The following is a 24,524-nucleotide window of genomic DNA, read 5'->3' on the forward strand; positions in this document are numbered from 1 at the left end:
TCAGGTTGGTTCATGCAGATACCTGGGGATGGGGTGGTTTGGGTGGGAAGGGATGAGATAACCAGGGAGTTGCGGAGGGAATGGTCTCTGTGGAAGGCGGAAAGGGGTGGAGATGGGAAATTGTGGCTAGTGGTGGGATCCCGTTGGAGGTGGTGGAGATTTTGGAGGATTATGTGTTGTATGGGGTGGAAGGTAAGGAGGAGGAGGACTCTGTCTCTGTTGCGACTAGGGGGAGGAAGGGTGGAGCTGTGGGGTACCGAGGAGACATGAGTGAGGGCCTCATTTATGATGGGAGAGAGGAACCCCCATTCCCTAAAAAATGAGGACATCTCGGATGTTCTAGTATGGAACACCTTATCTTACCTTTAGATATTTGCCCAAATCCTCTTTCAAAGTCATTTAAAAAAAATTTCAGTGGTGATTTCAATGTTTCACCAAAGGAGATTATTTGTAATTTACATTTAAACAATATTGTAAATCATTTGATCTTGGCCTTGAGAAAATACTATTTTTTGGAAGCATCCTTGAGTCATAATGACAGTAAAATCATCGCTCCTAATTTAAGTCACTAACTTTATTTTTGCAAAACTAATTTCTTTTACATTTTGAATAACTGGTTTATTATTCTGCTACTTTTTACTGGCACCTGGGGTATTAAACAGTCGGCTTGTTTTTCCCAGTGAATGTGTGTTTAGAGCTCATCTGAAGTTCATTGTCAAATGTTGAACAGTGTACTGTGGGATAGTTCGTGAGTGGTGAGCAGAGGGGGATGGTTGGGATGATAGATTGGAGCATACTTCAAAAAAAATAGTAGGAAAATTCTGACCTTTATTTTTGAGACTGGAACACAGTTAATTTTGAAATGGTTTTAAAAATCTGAAATTATTTTACAATTCTTTCTGTGCAGTTATTGTTGTGAATTTTGTTTTTTCTGTGTGATAGCTACATAGCTGTTGGTGCTTTTTTTATTTCCTTGAATAAATAGGCGAGAATTCCCTCAGGTTGTGACGTTACCATGCACTGGGAACGTGACACTTGGAACATTCTTCTGGATTGAAGATTTTATATTGTGGTTTAAAAACCTAGATGGATCACAAATATTAACTCTCAAATACGGACCAACTGAAGTGATTATTTTTTATGTTGTTTCTGATCCTGTTAAGTAATTCCTGCATTAATAAATATAGTTATTTTGTATCTTTATATGTTAACCGAAGATAGATACAAAATGCTGGAGTAACTCAGCGGAACAGGCAACATCTCAGCCTGAAGAAGGGTCTTGGCATGAAATATCACCCATTCCTTCTCTCCAGAGATGCTGCCTGTCCTGCTGAGTTACTCCAGCATTCTGTGTCTATCTTCGAATAAACCAGCATCTGCAGTTCTTTCCTACACATTTTATATGTTAACCGTTATTTTGTGCATGTTGTGATGCGACACTTGAGTTTTATGAAATGTTAGGCTTGGAGTGCTCACTGAGTAGCTGTCTAATGGGGAAGATTAATAACACTGAGAAAATAAATGTATCTAGTAAAAGAGTAATGTTAATAGTGGTTGAACACCTCAACCAAGGACAAGTGAATTCATCTGTGAAAAAGGACATAGCAATAACTGATGAATCGGTCAGAATAAGGGCCACGACCCGAAACATCATCTGTCCATTTCCTCTATGAATGCTGCTTCATTCGCTGAGTTCCTCCAGCACTTTGTCTTTTGCTCAACATAACAATGTGCATTTAATAAGAATTGGGGATGTCAGACCACGATCGCAGTGCTCCAATTCCACCTGCAAAGCTTCCCAGTTAATGTAGTAAACCCTGTCCATGCAGGCAAGATCTAGACATTGATGCTTGGAGTAATAAGTGAGCAAGTGATTGTCACTCCTGCTCAACACAAGTGCCAGGCAAGAACCATCCTGGAGAGTCCACCACATCCCATTGGCATTGAGCATTACCACTGCAACAATCTGGGGGACCCAGTGACCAAAATATATCTAACCCCCCCCCCCCCCCCCCCCCCCCCCCCCCTTCGTGAGCACACAGGCAGCAATAACAGACCTGTGGGAAAGTGTTCTGTGCCAACTCACTTGCATTATTCCCCAAATCTCTCAACGCTGATGCTAGTACCCGCTGCAAGCCAGAGGTGCACACTCTAATCCCCTCTGCAATTTGCTTTGAACACGGCTTCAATAACACAAGAAGCTCTGTGTTGTACACAGTACTACAATGTGTTTGCGGGGCACAGTGGTACAACTGGCGAGAGCTGCTGCCTCGGCACCGGAGACCCGGGTTCGATCCTGACCTCGGGTGCTGTCGGTGTGGAGTTTGCACGTTCTCCCTGCGAACGCGTGGGTTTCTTCCAGTTGTGCCAGTTTCCTCCCGCATCCCAAAGACATGCAGGTGTGTAGGTTAATTGGCCTGTGTGTTTAGCCGCTGGTGTGGAGGAAGTGGTTGAGAAAATGGGATAACATGGAACTAGTGTGAACGTGTGATTGATGTTTGGTGTGGATTCTGTGGGCTGAAGGACGTGTTTCCATGCTGTATCTCTAAACTAAACAATCTCATCCAGGAGCTTAAACACGAAACACCCACTTTTCAGACCCAAAAGGATGAGTTTTAATATTGGTCCAATTATCTCATTGCAATACTAAATTCCTGACATTAATTCCAACAGCATGAAGAGGCAGAATGATGTTAACTGAGTCAGCATGATCTTGAACTGTGCAGGATAAAATATGTACCAAGATCACTCATAATGAGGATGATTCAGAAGCAGGTAACTATTTAGACATGATAGTGGCATTTAAGAGACATTTAGATGGGCACAAGGAAAGGCAGAGAATGGAGAGAGATTGATCATGTGCAGGCAGGTGAGATTCAGTTTAACTTGGAATCATGCTTGGACATTGTGGGTCAAAGGGCCTGTTCCTGTGCAGTACTGTTCTATGCTCTCCTTACTCCATCTCCATTCCTAACTGGATGTGGCAGCAGGGTTGTGCGTTGATCTGTTAGTTGTACATTTCCTTAGTTCACTCTGTATTTCGCTCTTTCAATTGTTTTGCTTGTATATATCCCTCTGTTGCAGCTTTGCTAATTGTTACTTTGTTTTTGAGTCCTCCTGTTTGTTTGTGCTGTTATTTGCAAGTTCAAAGTACATCACAGCACTTGACTGGGAAGTTTATTGGTTACATAATTTGTTGCTGAGTGTGTCGAAGTTGAAGTTGCTACACAACTCCTCTGTATCTATGTGTCGGATGAAACCGCAGATGCTGGTCAATACCGAAGATCGACACCAAATGCTGGAGTAACTCAGCGGGTCAGGCAGCGTCTCTGGAGAAACATCACTATGCTGAAAAGAAAGAGATTAGTTAAAACAAATGTAGGTCCCTTGCAGTCAGAAACAGGTGAGTTGATCATGGGGAACAAGGATATGGCGGACCAATTGAATAACTACTTTGGTTCCGTCTTCACTAAGGAAGACATAAATAATCTGCCGGAAATAGCAGGGGACCACGGGTCAAAGGAGTTGGAGGAATTGAGTGAAATCCAGGTTAGCCGGGAAGTGGTGTTGGGTAAATTAAATGGATTAAAGGCCGATAAATCCCCAGGGCCAGATAGGCTGCATCCCAGAGTACTTAAGGAAGTAGCTCCAGAAATAGTGGATGCATTAGTAATAATCTTTCAAAACTCTTTAGATTCTGGAGTAGTTCCTGAGGATTGGCGGGTAGCAAACGTAACCCCACTTTTTAAGAAGGGAGGGAGAGAGAAAACGGGGAATTACAGACCAGTTAGTCTAACATCGGTAGTGGGGAAACTGCTAGAGTCAGTTATTAAAGATGGGATAGCAGCACATTTGGAAAGTGGTGAAATCATTGGACAAAGTCAGCATGGATTTACAAAAGGTAAATCATGTCTGACGAATCTTATAGAATTTTTCGAGGATGTAACTAGTAGCGTGGATAGGGGAGAACCAGTGGATGTGGTGTATCTGGACTTCCAGAAGGCTTTCGACAAGGTCCCACATAAGAGATTAGTTTACAAACTTAAAGCACACGGCATTGGGGGTTCAGTATTGATGTGGATAGAGAACTGGCTGGCAAACAGGAAGCAAAGAGTAGGAGTAAACGGGTCCTTTTCACAATGGCAGGCAGTGACTAGTGGGGTACCGCAAGGCTCAGTGCTGGGACCCCAGCTATTTACAATATATATTAATGATCTGGATGAGGGAATTGAAGGCAATATCTCCAAGTTTGCGGATGACACTAAGCTGGGGGGCAGTGTTAGCTGTGAGGAGGATGCTAGGAGACTGCAAGGTGACTTGGATAGGCTGGGTGAGTGGGCAAATGTTTGGCAGATGCAGTATAATGTGGATAAATGTGAGGTTATCCATTTTTATGGCAAAAACAGGAAAGCAGACTATTATCTAAATGGTGGCCGACTAGGAAAAGGGGAGATGCAGCGAGACCTGGGTGTCATGGTACACCAGTCATTGAAAGTGGGCATGCAGGTGCAGCAGGCAGTGAAGAAAGCGAATGGTATGTTAGCTTTCATAGCAAAAGGATTTGAGTATAGGAGCAGGGAGGTTCTACTGCAGTTGTACAGGGTCTTGGTGAGACCACACCTGGAGTATTGCGTACAGTTTTGGTCTCCAAATCTGAGGAAGGACATTATTGCCATGGAGGGAGTGCAGAGAAGGTTCACCAGACTGATTCCTGGGATGTCAGGACTGTCTTAGGAAGAAAGACTGGATAGACTTGGTTTATACTCTCTAGAATTTAGGAGATTGAGAGGGGATCTTATAGAAACTTACAAAATTCTTAAGGGGTTGGACAGGCTAGATGCAGGAAGATTGCTCCCGATGTTGGGGAAGTCCAGGACAAGGGGTCACAGCTTAAGGATAAGGGGGAAATCCTTTAAAACCGAGATGAGAAGAACTTTTTTCACACAGAGTGGTGAATCTCTGGAACTCCCTGCCACAGAGGGTAGTCGAGGCCAGTTCATTGGCTATATTTAAGAGGGAGTTGGATGTGGCCCTTGTGGCTAAGGGGATCAGAGGGTATGGAGAGAAGGCAGGTACGGGATACTGAGTTGGATGATCAGCCATGATCATATTGAATGGCGGTGCAGGCTCGAAGGGCCGAATGGCCTACTCCTGCACCTAATTTCTATGTTTCTATGTATCACCTACAGTGTCTTGGACTCAAAACGTCACCTATAGCTTTTCCCCAGAGATGCTGCCTGACCTGCAGAGTTACTCCAGCATTTTGTGTATCCACTAACTATTTTGTTGCTTGTTACTTTAAATTCACTTTTATAATAGGACAAAAGACATAAAGAAAATTATTCCTATCTATTAATTTCACAGCAAGTCAGTTTAAAAAAACAAATTATCGCATCACGAATTAGGGTTTTTTGAATTGTAAAACCTGCATTCGCCAAATCATTTAACAAAACATACACAAGAGCATTGAACTGAATTCTAAAAAAATCAAACACATTAAAAACGTGGTCCTTTTGCAGCCATTCCACTCTAAGGAATGCAATAGAAACCCATAAAAATCTGCACAGGCGAACTCCCTAAGCCTAATTTGGTGTGGCTCTGCCTCTCAATCCCTCCCTCCCCTGCTACTTCATGGATCTAACGTGTAGCCAAGATCAGAGTATTTCTGAGAAATGTAAAGAGAGCTGAGAGCAACTTTGCTACTTTTTGAGCAAGGGTCAAGAGTGTTCAATTGTCATGAGTACCGACAAGGGTAGAACTTCACTCACAACCAAAGGAAGTCACAGGAGTTCGTGGCTTGGCTGACCTTTCATGGCTGACCTCAATTTACTGCAAATTACATTCATGCCTTTGATTGCACTCCAGACTTTGAGTTTTGCACTCGTATGGTTACAAAGTATTGTGGTTATTAATTGATTGTATTATTAATTATAATATTATCTGTGATTGCATTTATGAGCCTGTTAAGCTGCAACGTGCAAGGGTTTCATTGTTCTGTTGCCGCCGGTACATATGACACTTAAACACTCTGGTCTATCAACTATAGACAGAAAAACCTGGAGTAACTCGTCGGGACAGGCAGCATCTCTGCAGAGAAGGAATGGGTGACGTTTTGAGTCGAGACCCATCTTCAGACTGATGTCAGGGGAGTGGACGGTACATAGATAAGGAAGTGTGAGGTGTGAAAACAGGACCAAGGAAATGGAGATCAAGTATAATGTAGAATAGACCATTGTTAGTTGGGAGAAGGTAACAACAAAGCAAACAGATATAAAATGTATTCAAGAAGGAACTGCAGATGTTGGAAAATCGAAGGTACACAAAAATGCTGGAGAAACTCAGCGGGTGCAGCAGCATCTATGGAGCGAAGGAAATAGATGACGTTTCGGGCCGAAACCCTTCTTCAGACTGACAGGGGGTGGGGGGGGGAGAAGGAAGGGAAAAGGGGAGGAGGAGGAGCCCGAGGGCGGGGGGATGGGAAGAGACAGCTCGAGGGTTAAGGAAGGGGAGGAGACAGCAAGGGCTAGCAAAATTGGGAGAATTCAATGTTCATGCCCGCCGGCCGCAGTCTACCCAGGCGGAATATGAGGTGCTGTTCCTCCAATTTCCGGTGTTGCTCACTCTGGCAATGGAGGAGACCCAGGACAGAGAGGTCGGATTGGGAATGGGAGGGGGAGTTGAAGTGCTGAGCCACCGGGAGTTCAGGTAGGTTCTTGCGGACTGAGCGGAGGTGTTCGGCGAAACGATCGCCCAACCTCCGCTTAGTCTCACCGATGTAAATCAGCTGGCATCTAGAGCAGCGGATGCAGTGTAAAATAAAATGTAGCTGGACAGTAAGACTGGTCGGAGAACTGTGAAGGGCAAGGGGATGGAGAGAGGGAAAGCAAACGCTACTTGAAGTTAGAGAAGTCAATGTTCTTACCGCTGGGGTGTAAGCTGCCCAAGCAAAATATGAGGTGCTGTTCCTCCTTTTTGTGCTGGGTCTCACTCTGACAATGGAGGAGGCCCAGGACAAAAAGGTCGGTGTGAGAATGGCAGCAGAATTTCAAATGTTGAGTAACGGGAGATCAGGTAGGTTTATGCGGATTAAGCGGAGGTGTTCAGCGAAACGTTTGCCAAGCCTGCGCTTGGTCTCGACTAGTCTACCGATTCTTGGCCCTCCAGTCTCCTCTGTCAATAATGCACATTCAATGATGAATACTTTTGAGTGAAGTACCCACTATCAGCATTGTTTAATGTGGTTATTAACTACTTGAAAGTGTGTTGCTGGTTAACTTCTCTTTCGTCATTCTTTGGTGTTGCAAGTTTATGAGGAATTTTAATGCAAATACTGAAGTTGTGAAGGGTTTGTAACATGAGGGATGTTTCAGCCCAAGGAAAGAAATCATGCTTGAACCTTAATGACGACAAATATTTAACATGCCTGTGTATCTATAAGGAAACCGCCGCTGAAATCTGCCAACTGCTGCAGGCCTGACTCCTGTCTCAGAGCAGATGAAAGACCACGTTGCCAGTGGCTGTTTTAGTGATTTGGACTCGAACTTTAGCTCTGATCAGACCAGAACTCGAGTTGTGAACAGCATGTCGTAGAATAGCTCATGGAGACTCGATGCTGGAATCTGAGGAAAAACACAAAGTGCTGGTGTAACAGTGGGTCAGGCAGCATTTGTGGAGGGGATGGACAGAAGTTGTTTCGGGTCGAGACCCTTCATCAGACCGATTTCGGGATTCTTATCGGAGGGAATAGAAAATCGAGCAGACTAAGACAAACCAGTGCTTTGTGGAAACCAGTGAGGATGAAATATGTGAAATAGTTACATTTGACACCAGGTTATTCCAAAGCTTTAGTCAGTCCTCAAATTGAGTATCAGCATTAGTATCATAAAATAGTTCATAAATTTATTTCCAGCGTGGAGGTTGTGTTTTATGAGGAAGCAGCTCTCAACCCTACCTAAAATTTTAGAATGCAATGTTCGTATAATTGCGTTGTAAGCGACACAAACAAAATACGAGATACTGTTCCTCCAGTTTGCATGCGGCATCGCACTGGCAATGGTGGAGGCCCAGGGCAGTGAGGTTGATATGGGCAGGGGAGTTAAAATAGTTAGTAACTGTGGCATCCAGTAGGCCTATTGTTGCATAAGTAATTGAGGATCTCTACTCTAAATGAGACATCAATTTAATGTATTTTTGTGAGGGAATAATTAGTGGTGAATGTAAATATGAAAGTTTGCAGGTGTACTTGTTGTAACTTGTGAACCCTAAGTCACTCAGAGGCTGAAGATTGTTAATATAAATGTCTTCATTCACAAAGAGAAACAGGCATTCTCTTGGAGACCGTCTCGGTAAAATGTCCCAAACTTAAAGTACATCATATTTTTATGCTCTCAAGATCAAAGGAGGTAATTCAATACAATTTCAGTAGCTACAATAATATTGTTAACTTCGATGTTTAACAAAAGACTCCATTGAATTACTTGGCATTTCAACATCTGCAGCTCCTCATGTCTCTATAATCATGCTTGATGTTCTAATTGATAAAATGTCTGGTCTGGAAGCTTCCTTCATCTCTATCGCAATGGTGTGAAATAACTTAAACTGAACATACCTGGTTTGGTATAGGCCAATTAATATAGCCCATTGTCTTATATTTGGTGGATGCACATGAGAATCTCCAAAGTTTCCAAAGCTGTCCTTCCAATTTCAGCCAGTTTTTTCTTTGGAATGTACATTAGAGTAGATATTCTGAAGATAGGTTTTTTTTTTTTAATCAATGGATGTTTTTAGAATCCCTTGAACAATCCACATGCCCATGATGTAAGGTGGGGTTGCCAACACAGTATATTTTCCATTATGCCCCTGTCCCACTTTGGAAACCCTCTGGAGACTTTGCGCCCCACCCAAGATTTCCGTGTGGTTCCCGGAGGTTGCTGGTGGTTGCTGAGGTTGCAGGTAGTGGAAGCAGGTAGGGAGACTGACAAAAACCTCCGGGAAACGCACGGAAACCTTGGGTGGGGCTCAAAGTCTCCAGAGGTTTCCGTTTAGGTTTCCGTTTAGGTTTCCTAAGTGGGACAGGGGCATAAGGAGTTGGTTGTGGGTGATGCTTATGCTGGGTTGGGTTTGTTATGTTATGGTGGGGCGTTTTGTAATGGGAGGGGCGTGTGTGCGGGGACCTAACAAGAAATTATATATAGTTTACGGAGCATGTACGAAATGAGCCAAAAACACACCATGTCACCATGTATTAGACATTAAATGACATTAACTAGGTGAAAAGCTAAATATAATGCAGGATCTAGAATCAAACTTGTTTCTGAACACTGAGCACTAAACTCCAAAAGCAACACCTCAGATCCCATTCAGAAAAAGAATACACAAAGCAGATGTTTTGGGGGAAAGCTAGCTCATGAGATCTTCCTCTAAGAAGGCAAACATTTCCCATTTCCTTAGATCAAGGAAGCATTCCCTGCTTACCGTCCTTCAAAAATCCCACTGAGCTTTTACAGCATTATATTTTATTTGGGAATCCTTCGTTCACTTAACCTGCTGACACCCCATTCTCTCATAATTTTTTCAACTAGATCAATTCAGGTTGATTTAAATATTTTTTCAAAAGATATATTGCATGTATTTATTCGAATGGTTGGACATGCATGTGCTGCATGGATCTAAAGAGGAAAAGTGTAAATTGAGCTACGTAAATAGATTTTTGCCAGTGGAATGTGTTGTTCCCCATGTGTCTGTGATTAATGCCTGAAATTCGAGTGCTTCGCAGTCCTGATGTTATTGCAATATTGACTGGATTATATCCATCTGTTACTGTCGTGCTTTGTAGAGTTTAAAAATATATATATTTGTAAAACCTCACCTTGGATATTGAAGTGTCTTCAGACAGTTACAGTCCCCAAAGATAACATGTTTAGATCGCATTTATTCCTGGTTAAATTTTAACAAATTTAGCATAATGTTTATACAATAATAGAAATAAAGACACATAAGGGATAAAATTCAGCCCATGTAGAGGATTTTTCTGCTTGTTCATAAATATAACTCATTTTTTACTGAGTTATTTAATTTCTCAGAGAATGCTTTATTGTGACGTGGACATGTATAAAACTGCTGATGCTGGAATCATGAGCAAAACATACAGGTGGAGGAACTTAGAGGGCCAGACAACATGTGCGGAGGGAATGGACAGTTGACGGTTCGGGTTGGGACTCTTCTTGTGGAGGGAATGAACAGACAATGTTTCCTCAGTGTGAAGAATGGTCCCGACCTGAAACCTCTCTGCCCATTCTCCAAAACCTCTCTGCCCATTCCTTCCACAGATGCTGCCTGACCCACTGAGTTCCCCCAGCACTTTAGTTTTTTAGCAAATGCTTAAAAATGTTATGTTTTAAACAATGCCGTTTGATCCTCTTGTCACCCTCTGGCGTCAACTACCCATCCCAAATCAATTGGTGCATTTATTTCACAATATAATGGGCTTGTTGTATGGTGGACTGTATCTGCAAGTCACTTCACTATAAACGCTGAGCTTGGTCTGTTTGATACACTTTTTTCCCTTTGTTCTCGGTGGAGAGTAAAACCATAAATACAGTGTAAAGCTACTGTTGCAGAGTTCCACCATTCTCCACTTAATAAGCATGATTGTACTATAATAAATGTCAATTTTATTCCCCACAGATTTGATTTGTACATTACCGATCCATAGTTTTGTCAATATTAATTCCATAATTTAAAATATATGATTTCCAGTAATGTTTTATAGAGTCGCAGACTCATACAGCGCATCAGCAGGCCCTTCAGGCCAACACATCCATACCGACAAGATGCTCCGTCTAAGCTCGCCCCATTTGCTTGGGTTTGGTCCCTATTTCTCTAAACCTAGAAATGTAGATTATTTTCTAAATGGGGAGAGAATCCAGAAATCAGAGGTGCAAAGGGACTTGGGATTGCTGGTGCAGGATTCCCAAAAGGTTAATCTGCAAGTCAAACCAGTAGTAAAGAAAGCAAACACAATGCTAGCATTTATTTCAAGAGGGCTTATGTACAAAAACAGGGATGTAATGCTGAGGCTCTGAGGTGCAGGTTAGGCCTCTTATGGAATATTGCAAGCAATTTTGGGCACCGTAACAGAGGAGGGATGTGCTGGCTCTGGAGAGGGTCCAGAGGAGGTTTACAAGAATGATCCCAGGAATGAGTAGGTTAACATATGATAAGCATTTGACGGAACAGCACCTATATTTGCTGGAGTTTAGAAGAATGAGGGAGGGACCTCATTGAAACGTACAGAATAATGAAAGGCTTGGATAGAGTGGATGTGGAGGGAAAGTTTCCACTAGTGAGAGAGTCTATGACGAGAGGTCATCGCCTCAGAATCAAATAAGGTTCTTTTAGGAAGGAGATGAGGAGGAATTTCTTCAGTCAAAGAGGGTGGTGAATTTGTGGAATTCTTTGCCACAGAAGGCTGTGGAGGCAAAGTCATTGGATATATTTAAGGCAGAGATAGATATATTCTAGATTAGTACGGGTGTCAGAGGCTATGGGGAGAAGGCAGGAGAATGGGGTTAGGAGGGAGAGATAGATTAGCCATGATTGAATGGCGAGGAGACTTAATGTGCCGAGTGGCCTAATTCTACTCCAATACATGATCTTCTGAATCTTTCCTATCCATGTACCTGTCCACATCTTTATACCTGTAAAACTCTGATCTTGGGGGGGAAGGGGGGGAGGGGGAGAGGGTGTGTGTGTGTGTAAAACACGAAGCCCTGACGATATAATTTTTACATATTCCTGTAGAGGTTTATCCGGTGAAGTAAAAAATCGGCTTACCTGAAAATTTCGAGCTTTATTTCTTGAGTTATTAATCAAAATGTTCAAAAATTTCAAATAACTTAGAAAATGAAACTGCTTTGGCTGATGACGTCACAATGGTAGCACGTTGTGTTCACGTGCTGCGAGTCACGTAGCCCGGCCGTGCCGCTCGCAAGACCTTTGAAATAAAACACGCTGTCTTCTTGTGACGCCCCTTCCCCCCACAACCGCGCGTTGAGGGGACGGGACGCAACGGGTCCCACTTGGTCTAGTGTCTTTTAAATGGTGTTAATGTTCCTGCCTCTGGCTCCGCGTCTGGCAGCTCGATCCATATGGCTGCCATCCTCTGAATGAAGAAATTGTCCCTCAGATTACCAATAAATCTTGCGCCTCTCACCTTTAAAACTGCACTCGGTGACCCATCTGGGAAAATATTACAGATCTTTTTAGGGGGTGAAAATAGTTCAATTCCCTTTTTGTTTTGTCAACCTGCATCCAGATTGGGTGCAGTTTAAAAGCTAATGCTGATATAAAAACTAAAATAAGGTTATTCAGAATGTGAGCTTTACTTCAATTTTAAGTGGTAGTTGCCTCAGGAAGTCCAGCTCAGTGACTACAAGCAGTTTGAGACAAGTGCCTGGAAATAAGATTGAAGGTACAGGATGTGGTCAGGCACATGCTGCTGCAGTTTGTTCATCAATTGGCCTTGAAGTAGGTAGCATCATAGCACTATTTCTGTGCTAAATGACTCTCACGACACTGGGATAGATGCAGGTATACATGTGAAGCGGATGATTTTGTTTCAATTGGCAATTTTTCAATTTGAAGAAATAAGAGAGATTTTTTGCCAAACTCTGCCAATGGTCGACGCAAGGATGGGTAGTTGTTGGAGCAATGTCCAGGTAATGTGGGGAAGTAATTAATCAAAATGCGGACGTGTAAATTGGAGCACTTTGTTGTCTGATTCTGTCAGGTCCAGGTTGAGTAGAACGTTATCATTTTGTACATCATATTTCTTCCGATAAGCTTTTTGAATAGTACTTTGTTGTACTTTATGTATTTAAAATTACGTATAATGTATGGATATAGATCATTCGGTAATGAGGGAATAAGAAAAATATGAATGCAGTGCCTTTCCTGATCACATGACACCACCATCCACTCACAGTAAATGTTGCATGATTGAAGGTACAAGGTCACAGATATGGCAGAGAGCTTGCAGACAGCCGGTTCCCACAAAGCGTGGCGGTTATGGTCTTCATTAGAGAATAAATATTGTCCACAACACTGGGGATACCTGCTGCTCTTCTTTTGAAATTGTCATAAGGGATCTTCACCATTTCAACAATGCAACGCTCCCTCAGTCCAGTACTGGGGCACCTATCCACAATCTTGTGCTCAGTTCGCTGGAGTGGGACTTGAACTCACAACCTTCTGATTCTGGCAAGAGTGCTTGAAATCGTTCATGCTTGACACTATGCTTGTTGAGGTTTATCTCTTATAGATAATATAAGATAAGATAGAATTTATTGCCACACAACCAGGGTCGGTGGAATTTGGGTTGTCAGCAGCGATACAATAATAAAGAACACACAACCACAATAAAAATGTAACACAAACATCCACCACAGCATTCATCACTGTGGTGGAAGGCACAAAATTCGGCCAGTCCTCCTCTTATGAGAATGCATGCGTGCACACGCACACGCACACACACACTGTGTGTTTCTCTTAATCAGTTCAATTTTATTGTATCAGCAAACGTAACCATTTTTTATGTCTGTAATTAGTCACACGATGTGATATTGCAAGTGGTTCCCAACTGCCTTACAGTATGGATATTTTGCAGAGCAGATTCTCAATTGTCATTCTAGGATTCCTTGGGTGTTTTTTGGTTGCAAAACCGGTTGTAGGGAAACAGTATATGGCTGGAGTAAAGATAAAGTGATCAACAGAGGAACTGGTTAGAGTTGGGATACCACAGGGATCTGAGCTGGGACCACACTGCTTAGCATGTGTGTCAATGACTTGGAGGGAGGAAGTGAAAGTATACTAGTCGAATTTGTAGATGAAACACAAATAAGTTGCAAAAAGAACACGAGCAGCTTGCAGAGATGTTGCTGGGTTAAGTGGGTGTGCAAAAGGCAGCAAATTGATTAAAAAATGGCAAATGTGCAGTTACTAATTTTGGAAGAAGAAAAACAAACTTAAATGGAGTGAAACTATAGAATAGGATTTAGGGTTTTTTGTGTGTGAACACGAAACAAGCAGACAAGTGCAACATGTAACAGGAAAAACTAATTTAATTTGGCCTTTATGTCAAGTGGTTTAGAGTAGAAAAGTAGAAAAGTTTTACTGCAACTATACAATACACTGGGGAGACCACAACTGGAGGACTGCAGATTTGACAGCTGTAGCACTTAAAATGAAGAAGCACAAATGTGGCGAAAGGGGTTGCCTTTGTGCTCTCATCCTATTCTACTTCGAATAAAAGTGCAGAGAAATTGGGGCCTGTGAATAAACAGCCTCATTTGCAACTTAAGTTGGATAAATGCCAACCCCTCGGCTTGTTTGTAATGTGGTTTAGATAAAGAAGAAACTCTGCTCTTAAATGAAGCAATACTTTTGGCCAAAGAGCCAAAGGCTGCCTTCTAGGAGTATGACCATAGGTTCTAAAGCATGCAGTATTCCAATACTTTCATGCATGTTGTGTGCAATTAGGGAGCAAAAGAAACTAAAGCTTTCACACACAGCTTTTCACTGTACTTCGGTACATGTGACACTGCCCGGTCCATCAAGGGTCCCAAGCCTCCCCATCATCGAAGGGCTCTACAGGAGGCACTGGCTCAAAAATACAGCCAATGTCATCAAAGAACTAGGCCATGTTTTCATTTTGCTACTGCTATCAGGAAGTCCATGCAGGATACAGAAAACCATGCACACCAAGTTCAAGAATAATTTATTCCCAGTAACCATCAGGCTCATGAACACTGCACAGCACTGACCTCAGCAACTATGATCTACTATGGACTGTGTCGTTGCTTGCACCACGGACTTTGGTTTTTGCACAGTTCTGTTTACCTGGTATTGCTATTATTGATTCATTGTATTATTGATTTATTATGGATTATCTGTGAGTTATTGCATTTACAGGCATGTTAAGATGCCGCAAGTGAGCATTTAATTGTCCCGTTGTCAGGACATGTGGCAGTTATATACTCTTGACTCTTCAGTTTTTCCACTTTCTGCACTGCATTTATTATTTAATGAGAAAATAGTTTATTTTCCATGTAGAAAAGCATGACACATCAAACATGACAATATCTGGTCTGACACTGTACCCAGGTACACGTGACAGTAAACTGAGCTAAATAACTGATCGCGAATGAGTAAAAAGAGCCTGAATTTGGGGAGGAAAATGTATAGTGATTTATTTTTTCTTTGCTTTCTTACAGGATCAGTTTGACAACTTGGATAAGCACCTGCAATGGGGGATTGAATTTGTGGAGAGATACAACAAGTTTGTGAAGGACAGAACAGATATTGAGATCAGCTATGCAAAGCAGCTTAGGTGAGTACTGTGACAAATGCTTCTGATAATAATAATAATAATAATAAATTTTATTTAATGGGCGCCTTTCAGACATCTCAAGGACACCTTACATAGTAATCGGAATAAAAACATATAATCGGAATAGAACAAGTAAAAAGACATCACAGAGACACAAATTAAAAACAGAATTCAATCCAAAAACAGAAAATCAAAACAGTGTGAAGAGAGAGCAGCGGCAGCCAAAGCGCGCCAGCGTCCACTCTCTCTTCATGGCAGCCATCTTGGACACAGACCTACAGGACTACAATTAGACAAAAAAAAAAAAAAAAAAAAAAAAAAAAAAAATCATCCCCCCACAGTGGATAGCACTGTTATAACACGCTAGTGTCGGTACACATGGTGAATTAACACGCTAGTGTCGGTACACACGGTGAATTTACACGCTAGTGTCGGTACACATGGTGTTATAACACGCTAGTGTCGGTAATGTCGCTGATGTTTATGCTTCAAACAGAGAATGCTATAAATCAGAATGGTGTAGTTTCCTTACACCATTAAGAATTCAGTGGAGACTGATTACTGTGTAAATAGAAACATGGATAACATGCACAATCGTGTAGTATGTGTTTGGGTACTCTGTGTTTTGTATAAACAATAACCCTACAGGTGAGTGTCGATCCATGTGTGTGGTGTTTCCCTCATTACTCAACAGTGGCAGACGGGAAATAAACGTCCACGTAGCTTGATTGCACGTGAATTGTTTTCCGATTAACATTTATGTCTCGGGTAAAACTGCTATGGCTACAGCCAAAACTCTAGTTATCAGTGGGTTTTTTTATTGAATAGCACAACAGTGAATCAAGAAATGTTTTCCATAAATTCACAGGTTGTATGTTTGTAAGTCCCATTATTGGAGTTTAATTCTCCTCCACACTGACAAATGTCCAAAGTTTGTGTGCCATAATCTTATGAGCTAACCCACCAGCATACACATATTGAAATGCCAGGGACTGAAGATACTAAAAATGGGAGTAAAAGGTGATCAAGTTTGGCATGCAAACATTGATATTTTCTGTGTCGTGATTACAATCGCTTGCCTACATTCCATACTATTCAGCCCTCTGAGAAATATTTTTACTTTTTGATGAATAAATTGGGGCGGTGCAGATCCTGGTGAACTTCTACCGCTGCACCATCGAGAGCATCCTTACCAACTGCATCACAGTATGGTATGGCAACTGCTCTGTCTCCGACCGGAAGGCATTGCAGAGGGTGGTGAAAATTGCCCAACGCATCACCGGTTCCTCGCTCCCCTCCATTGAGTCTGTCCAAAGCAAGCGTTGTCTGCGGAGGGCGCTCAGCATCGCCAAGGACTGCTCTCACCCCAACCATGGACTGTTTACCCTCCTACCATCCGGGAGGCGCTACAGGTCTCTCCGTTGCCGAACCAGCTGGTCCAGGAACAGCTTCTTCCCGGCGGCTGTCACTCTACTCAACAACGTACCTCGGTGACTGCCAATCACCCCCCCACCCCCCGGACACTTATTATCACTTATTATTATTTATTCAAATCATTTGCTATGTCGCTCTTCCAGGGAGATGCTAAATGCATTTCGTTGTCTCTGTACTGTACACTGACAATGACAATTAAAATTGAATCTGAATCTGAATCTGAATCTGCAGTGGTAGAGTTGCTGCCATACAGTGACAGACACCCAGCTTTGATTCTGAGTACGGTTGCTGTCTGTACGGAGTTTGTACGCTCTCCCTTTGAATGCATGTGTTTTCTCCGGTTTCCTCCCACATTCCAAAAACTTGCGTGTTTGTAGATTAATTGGCTTCTGTAAATTGTCCCTAGTGTGTAGGATAGAACTAGTGTACGGGTGATCGCTGATCAGCACAGCCTCGATGGGCCGAATGGCCTGTTTCCATTTGGTGTCTCTAAATTAAACTAACATAATTTAAGTTTCTTGTTCTTTGGGGATAATTCAATAATGGGTCTGAAAAAAAAAATCATTTTGAGCCACCTGTGGCTTCCAGGGACATTTGGGAGAATCATAGAGCACAGAAATAGGCCTTTCGGCCCAACTCATCCATGCTGGCCAAGAATGCCCTTCTAAGCTAGTCCCATCTGCATTTGACAGCACATGTAGAGGGAATGGACCGACGATGTTTCATGTCAGAACCCACTTAAGACTAATATTGGGATTCTTATCAGAGGAAATAGAAAATAGAGCAGTGTAAGACAAACCAGTGCTTCAGGGAAACCAGTGAGAATGAAAAATGACCCAGGGTTATTCCAAAGGTGTTGCCAGTCTATAAATTGAGTATTGGCTTTAGTATCATTAAAATAGTTAATGATTTTAATTCCAGTGAGCAACTTGCATGAAGTCATACATTCGAAACATTTGTAAGATATTTTTAAACATTAAGAATTTATTTTAGAGAAGACAAATTCAATCCTGCTGGGGTGAGTTAGTCTACTCATTGGCAAAGTGATGTAAGGTGAAGTTAAGACTGCTGTCGCTCACTCATCGCCTACTCCCCTCATTCTCTGATTAGGCCTTGCCCACACATTCATCTCTTGATCGTCTCTGTCCAAACAAAAACTAAAGAGTTAAATTCTAGGTGGGGGCCTCACTTGGAGTAAGGTGTCCAGCTTTGCCCACCCTGCTATAGGAAAGATGCCCTGAAGCTGGAGCGAGTGCTGAGAAGACTTAGGAGTAATTTGCCAGGATTCAAAGGCCTGAGCTGCATGGAGGTTGGGCGGATTAGGATTTGATTCATTAGAGCACAGGAGACTGAGGGGTGAATTTATAGAGGTGTATCTAATCATGAAGTGAATAGGTAGGTTGGAGGTCCAGATTATTTTTCCCATGGTAGGGGAATCAAGAACTAGAGGACCTAGTGTAACGTGAGAGGGGTCGGGTTTAATGGGAATCTGAGGGGCAGCTTTTTCATACAGAGGTTGATGGGTATATGGACAAGTGTCAGGACTCGAGGGCCTCAGCTATTGGGAGAGACTGGACTGCTGGAACTTTTTTTCTTGGAGTGAAGGAGGCTGAGGTTTTAGGAAGTTCACTGTAGTTCAATTTTACTTTGCAACTGGGGCTGAGTGGCATTATCCATTCTCAACAGGGTTTCAGTGAGCCCTGTGGCCCAGCCTTGAGAATCATCCCTACCTTCTGCCTTTTCCCACTGTGTCTCTTTCACACCACTATCATCAAGGATAAGCACAGCAGGCCCACAAGGATGCTGTGACCAGCAGGTTCCTCTATAAGTTGTACACCATCCTGATTTGGAATTATACTGCTATTCCTTTGTCATTACTTTGTCAAAAATTATGGAGCACTAACCCTAACCCAATGTGGCTGTGTGAGTATCTTCATGAAAGGACCATAATTCTCAAAGTCAATTAGAAACAGATAATAAATGGCGATCTTGCCAGAAATGTCCTCAAAATGAAAGTAAAGCAAATTGGAGGCACAAGGAACTATAGATGCTGGAATCGTCAGCAAAACAGAAAGTGCAGGAGGAATTCAGCGGGTCAGGCAGCATCTGCAGAGGGAATGAACAGACGACATCTTGGGTCGGGACCCTTCCTCAGTCTTGAAGTAATTGGATAGTTTATATTATAGGTTCAGTGTGCATAAACACTGCTGCTTGGGGTGACTCTTTTAGACAGAACAGAAGGCTAAAGGTTGAACTTGCTGAGTTTAACTTGTGCCATCTGTCCATTTCTTCCAGAGGTGCTGCCTGACCCGCTGAGATACTCCAGCACTTTCTGTTTAGCTCAAGATTCCAGCATCTGCTCTCCTGATGCCCCAGCCTTTGGAGACTACTGGGCAAGTTCAGTGGTCACAAAGTTGATGTGCTCAATGCTGCTTGTGCAGGGCTTTCCCCTGCAACCAAACTCTGCAAACCCCATTGGCCTTGAAAGCTGACACTTAACTGGTTAGTTGTGATCATATTTGCTGTGAGTGAAAGATCCCCCAATCTCACCTTGGCCATTGTTGGTGGGTGCAAGAGGTCTTGTGTTTTTCTGACAAGTAGGTCCTCTCGTCGTAACATTCATGAATTGCATCCCACCACTCACCACTCACCCAATGCCTCCCCCAACCCAAATGTTTTCATCCTTGAGTCAACCTTACCTCCATTCTCTCTCTACCACTAAATCACAGTCCTCAAAATAAAATGTAGTTTGTACATACAACTTTATCTTTTAACTAGTATAATTGGAACAATGATTTTGTCTGTTAACAACTATCTGGAATTTTTATGCATCTTGGGGCTGATGTGCTTATTTATACAGTGACCATGGCAAAATTGGCTACAAAGTATTTCTGGGCATGGTTGATGAAAAACATGATGTAGATGCAGGTTAATTCTTATTTTGTTATGAATGGATTGGTTTTCCCTGTGTGGAATTCACTCCTAGCCAGGGAATTCATTCATTATTCAACAAAATTCAATTATTTTCAAGGTTCTTTAACCTGGGGTACAGAAAGTATGTTTTAATTTTAATTAGAATGGAAAAATGAAAGTAATGTAATTATAGTTTAATTATCATTTTAGGAGATTAAACTTGATGTACATAATTAGCTTGAATTACAAGTGCCTGTTCCCTTGCTACTAACAGAGGTATGGGGATTCAGCAGATAAATGTTTGCTTTGTGTGTAGTTTTAATATCAATCTTTAGTGACATTATCACAGTAATTGTATTCTGGTGAAGGAAGTGGTGTTGGTTTGCAACCTTCATTGGCATGATTGAAATTCATAAATTTGAGAAAGTCAATTCATTTCTAAATGGCACCAAAAACCTTGGTTTTATCTATCACCTGACCACCTAAGGTACATGTCTGTAAAGTTGCAGCAAGTATAAGTTTTTCTTTGTCAAGAGTGTTTAATTGTCATATATACCATGAGCAGAATACTGCAATCTTACTTGCAGCAGCTTGAAAGGCCCATTAATGCAAAACCCACAGATAAATATACAATAATTAATGAAGCAATAAATTATTAATCAGGAACACTATGTAACCAGACAATTATACTGCAAAACTGAAGTCCGTGGTACAAGCTGAACAAAGTTCATGGTGTATCATAGTTGCTGGGGTAGTGGCCAATTGCAGTTCATATCCAGTACATATGACAAATAACCACCCTTGATTTGTCACTGTGGTGTGCATGTGATCTTTCTTCTCAGTGTTAGTATCAGTCATTATGTTATGGTCACAAGATGCTCCTTCCCTGTCAGATGATTATAGTTGTTAATTTTCCAGTTAAAATCAGAAACTCAAACAGAACAGAAATGGATCCTTCAGGCCACCAGGTGTATTCCACTTTTTTGCCCATCTACACTAATCCCATTTTCCCGCATTAGTATCATATCCTCCTTATTTTGCCTATTTAACTGTCTAAATGCCTCTGAAATGCAATAATTGTACTTGGTTCACTCCATTAAATAAAACACAGTCCTTGCCTCCAATTCCCTTTAAAACTCCTTCCACCTTAACTCTGAGCTGCAGCCTTTGTGATACCCCTATAATGTGAAAATGGTTTTGACTGCCTTCCCTATTTATGTTTCTGAAAATCGTGTCTGATCATTTTTCCACTTATTTTGCTGCAGGCAGAACAAACACAATCTATTCCATCCGTCCCCTTGACACAAGTACCCCAATGCAGGCAACATCCTGATGAATTTTCCCTGCGGTTACAAACCACGTTGTCGGGAAATATTTCTGGATGCATTCAAGACTGATAGTTTTTTTTTAATTGAGCACCGTGTGTATAAAATATAATTTGGTGTCAATACTTATTTGACCAAGTGCTGGAGTAATTCAGCGGGTCAGGCAGCATCTGTGGAGAATGTGGATGGACAACATTTTGAGTCAGGACTGATTGTGGTGTGAGGTGGGGAAGCACAAAGAGAGATAGAGGTGGGACAAAGCCTGGATACAGTTGGGGGGGGGGGGGGGTTCTGATTGGAAGATGATTGGACAAAGGCCAGAGATAAGACAAAATGTGTAAGATAAGAATAGAAGAGAGTGGAAGATGTGCGAAATATGAAGTCCGGGGAATAGGAATACTCGTGGAAGGGGAAAGGAAGAAATCGGCACACAACATACGGTTGGGTTGTAAGCTGCACAAGCAGAATATGAGATGCTGTTCCTCCAGTTTGCTTGGGGCCTCACTCTGGCAATGAAGGAGGCCCAGGACAGAAAGATCAATCTGGGAATGGGAGGAAGTTCCCGCAGGCCTTTATTCCTCTCCACACCATTATCAGTCTGAAGAAAGGCCCTGACCCAAAACAATGCCAATCCATGTTCTCTGGAGATATCACCTGACCTGTTGAGTTACTCCAGCACTTTGTTTGTTTATTTTTTTTGTAAACCAGCATCTGCAGTTCCTTGTGTATGATATTTTATACACATGATTAGATCTAGTAAGGGACAGTGAGCCCATTGTGACTCCCCTCTTGAAATAACCAAACGGAGGGGGAGTTCATGAGGACACTAATGAGGCTTGAAGATTTCGATGGAATCAGCCGTGTGTTTCTACTTGGGAGAGCAGAATTTATTCCGTCACTGAGAAATCACATATGGAATTTCACTCAGAGTAGGATTCTGGGTCTCCATCCAAGGAAGCATGGGGAAATATTATCGGAATCCACCAAGGAAATATTTTCAAGTTCAAGTTTACATTTATTGCCACATGCACCAGTTAAGGTACAGTGGAATTTGATTTACCTTGCAGCCACACAATCAAAAAGAGCACAATACACAATAGAATATAACATGAACATCCACCACAGTGGAATCAACATTCTTCACTGTGGTGGAAGGCAATAACTTTCCGTCAGTCCTCATCCTTGGTCGGGGCCATGAACCCTCTACGGATGGCCCGATGTACAGGCCCTCTCGTCGGGATGCTCGAAACTCTAACGTCGGGACGGACGGAAACTCCGCGGCTTGGAGGTCCCGAATCGGCCGCTTCCTACTGGAGACCGTGGCTTCACGATGTTATAGGCCGCAGGCCGGCGGTCGGAGCCCAGCCAGGGATCCCAGACTCCGCGATGGAAAGTCCACGCCACGCCCGCGGCTAGAAGCTCCGCAGACAGCGGCTTCAGGATGTTATAGTCCACGGGCCAGCGATCGGAGCACTTCTTCTGGCGATCCCCAGCGAGGGATCACTCGGCTCCACGATGGAAAGTCCGCGCTGCGCCCGCTGGCGAAGCTCTGGGGCCCAACTCCGGGAAAGGCCGCACCAATCCAAGCTGTTAGGCCGCAAGGGAGGGCGAAAATGCGACTCGGAGAAAAGTCGCTTTCCACCGAGGTAAGTGACTGAAAAACACTTTCCCCCTATTCCCCGCCTCCACTCCCCCACACTAAAACACACTAAAACACACTTTTAAACATACTAAAAACAAAAAAAAGTCGAAAGGACGACATGCTGTTGGCGAGGCTGCCGGCTTGAGGCGCCACTTCTAAGCCTGCCAGTACAAGGAGGGCACTGTGCAAGCACTGTAAGATCAAACAATATGTGCAACTTTTACTACGCCAATGTGTTCTAGGAGAACAAGGAAAAGATATTAACCAAAGTTTTGAGGTGTGTTCTCTGCGTGGTCTGAAGCCTAAATCTTCCTCTTGACCCTTTCCCCACTCTGCCGCTGTCTGCAGCCTCACCACCCCATCGCTTTGCCAACATCCTGTGCGATCTGCCCTCTGATTCATACTACTTACCTCGAGGCTCCTCAAATTTCTTTCTCCATTATTATCTAAATGGCGTCAAGTTGGGAAAAGGGGAAGTACAACTGGATCTGGGGGTCCTTGTACATCAGTCTATGAAAGTAAGCATGCAGGTACAGCTGGCAGTGAAGAAAGCGAATGGCATGTTGGCCTTTATAACAAGAGGAATCAAATATAGGAGCAAAGAGGTCCTACAGAGCCCTAGTGACACCACACCTGGAGTATTGTGTGCAGTTTTGGTCCCCTAATTTGAGGAAGGACATTCTTGCTATTGGGGGAGTGCAGCGTAGGTTTACAAAGTCAATTCCCGGGATGGCGGGACTGTCATATGCTGAGAGAATGGAGCAGCTGGGCTTGTACACTATGGAGTTTAGAAGGATGAGAGGGAGTTAGATGTGGCCCTTGTGGCTAAAGGGATCAGGGGGTATGGAGAGAAGGCAGGTACAGGATACTGAGTTGGATGATCAGCCATGATCATATTGAATGGCGATGCAAACTTGAGGGGTCGAATGGCCTACTCCTGCACCTATTTTCTATGTTTCTATGAGAAGGGATCTCATTGAAACATATAAGATTGTTAAGGGTTTGGACACTCTAGAGGCAGGAAACATGTTCCTGATGTTGGGGGAGTCCAGAACCAGGGTCCACAGTTTAAGTATAAGGAGAAAGCCATTTAGAACAGAGACGAGGAAATACTTTTTCTCACAGAGAGTGGCGAGTCTGTGGAATTCTCTGCCTCAGAGGGCGGTGGAGGCGGGTTCTCTGGATGCTTTCATGAGAGAGCTAGATAGGGCTCTTAAAGAAAGTGGAGTCGGGATATGGGGAGAAGGCAGGAACGGGGTACTGATTGGGGATGATCAGCCATGATCACATTGAATGGCGGTGCTGGCTAGAAGGGCCGAATGGCCTACTCCTGCACCTATTGTCTATATCCTTGGGTCTTGTTTGGTAGAATATCACTGGCCCTGCTGATCACGGGCCAATCCAGAGGCAGCCATGGGCAAATTTTGGCAGAGACATAGTTTTGACATTCCTGATGCTTATGCATTTAAGGGAGGGTACATTAGCGAAGGAATGAGAATGGAACGTGCAGTTATGACAACAAATGGCTAAGATGTAAGGGAGGAGGTGTGAGAGGTGCATAATGACTGATACCAGCTGGTTCTGTGCAGGATGTTCCATTATAACCACTTATACTGCCTCTGCTTTAATCTCAGTCCATACTTTGCTGCTATTGGCTTTTAAATATAACACTTAGTGTTCAGCACTGCTGGAGCAACTCAGTGGGCCAGGCGGCATCCCTGGAGAACATGGATAGGTGACGTTTCAGGTCGGGACTCTTCTTCAAAATCTCCTCAAGGTATACCTACTTTGCACAAGTTCTCCTCCTCTGTCTTATGGGAGA

General features: G+C 42.9%; 1 protein-coding gene across 9 annotated transcripts in view; it reads left to right on the top strand.

Annotated features, from left to right (window-relative positions):
* Nucleotides 1–24,524, top strand: part of fnbp1 (formin binding protein 1) — a 139,536-nt gene that overhangs the window by 27,035 nt on the left and 87,977 nt on the right. For all 9 annotated transcript variants that reach the window (XM_033049080.1, XM_033049077.1, XM_033049083.1 and 6 more), the window contains exon 2: nucleotides 15,273–15,388. In XM_033049080.1, coding sequence (XP_032904971.1) covers nucleotides 15,273–15,388 — 116 coding nt within the window. The remainder of the gene's footprint in view (nucleotides 1–15,272; nucleotides 15,389–24,524) is intronic.

This window comes from Amblyraja radiata, chromosome 32, assembly GCF_010909765.2.
Source record: "Amblyraja radiata isolate CabotCenter1 chromosome 32, sAmbRad1.1.pri, whole genome shotgun sequence".
Lineage (NCBI taxonomy): Eukaryota > Metazoa > Chordata > Chondrichthyes > Rajiformes > Rajidae > Amblyraja > Amblyraja radiata.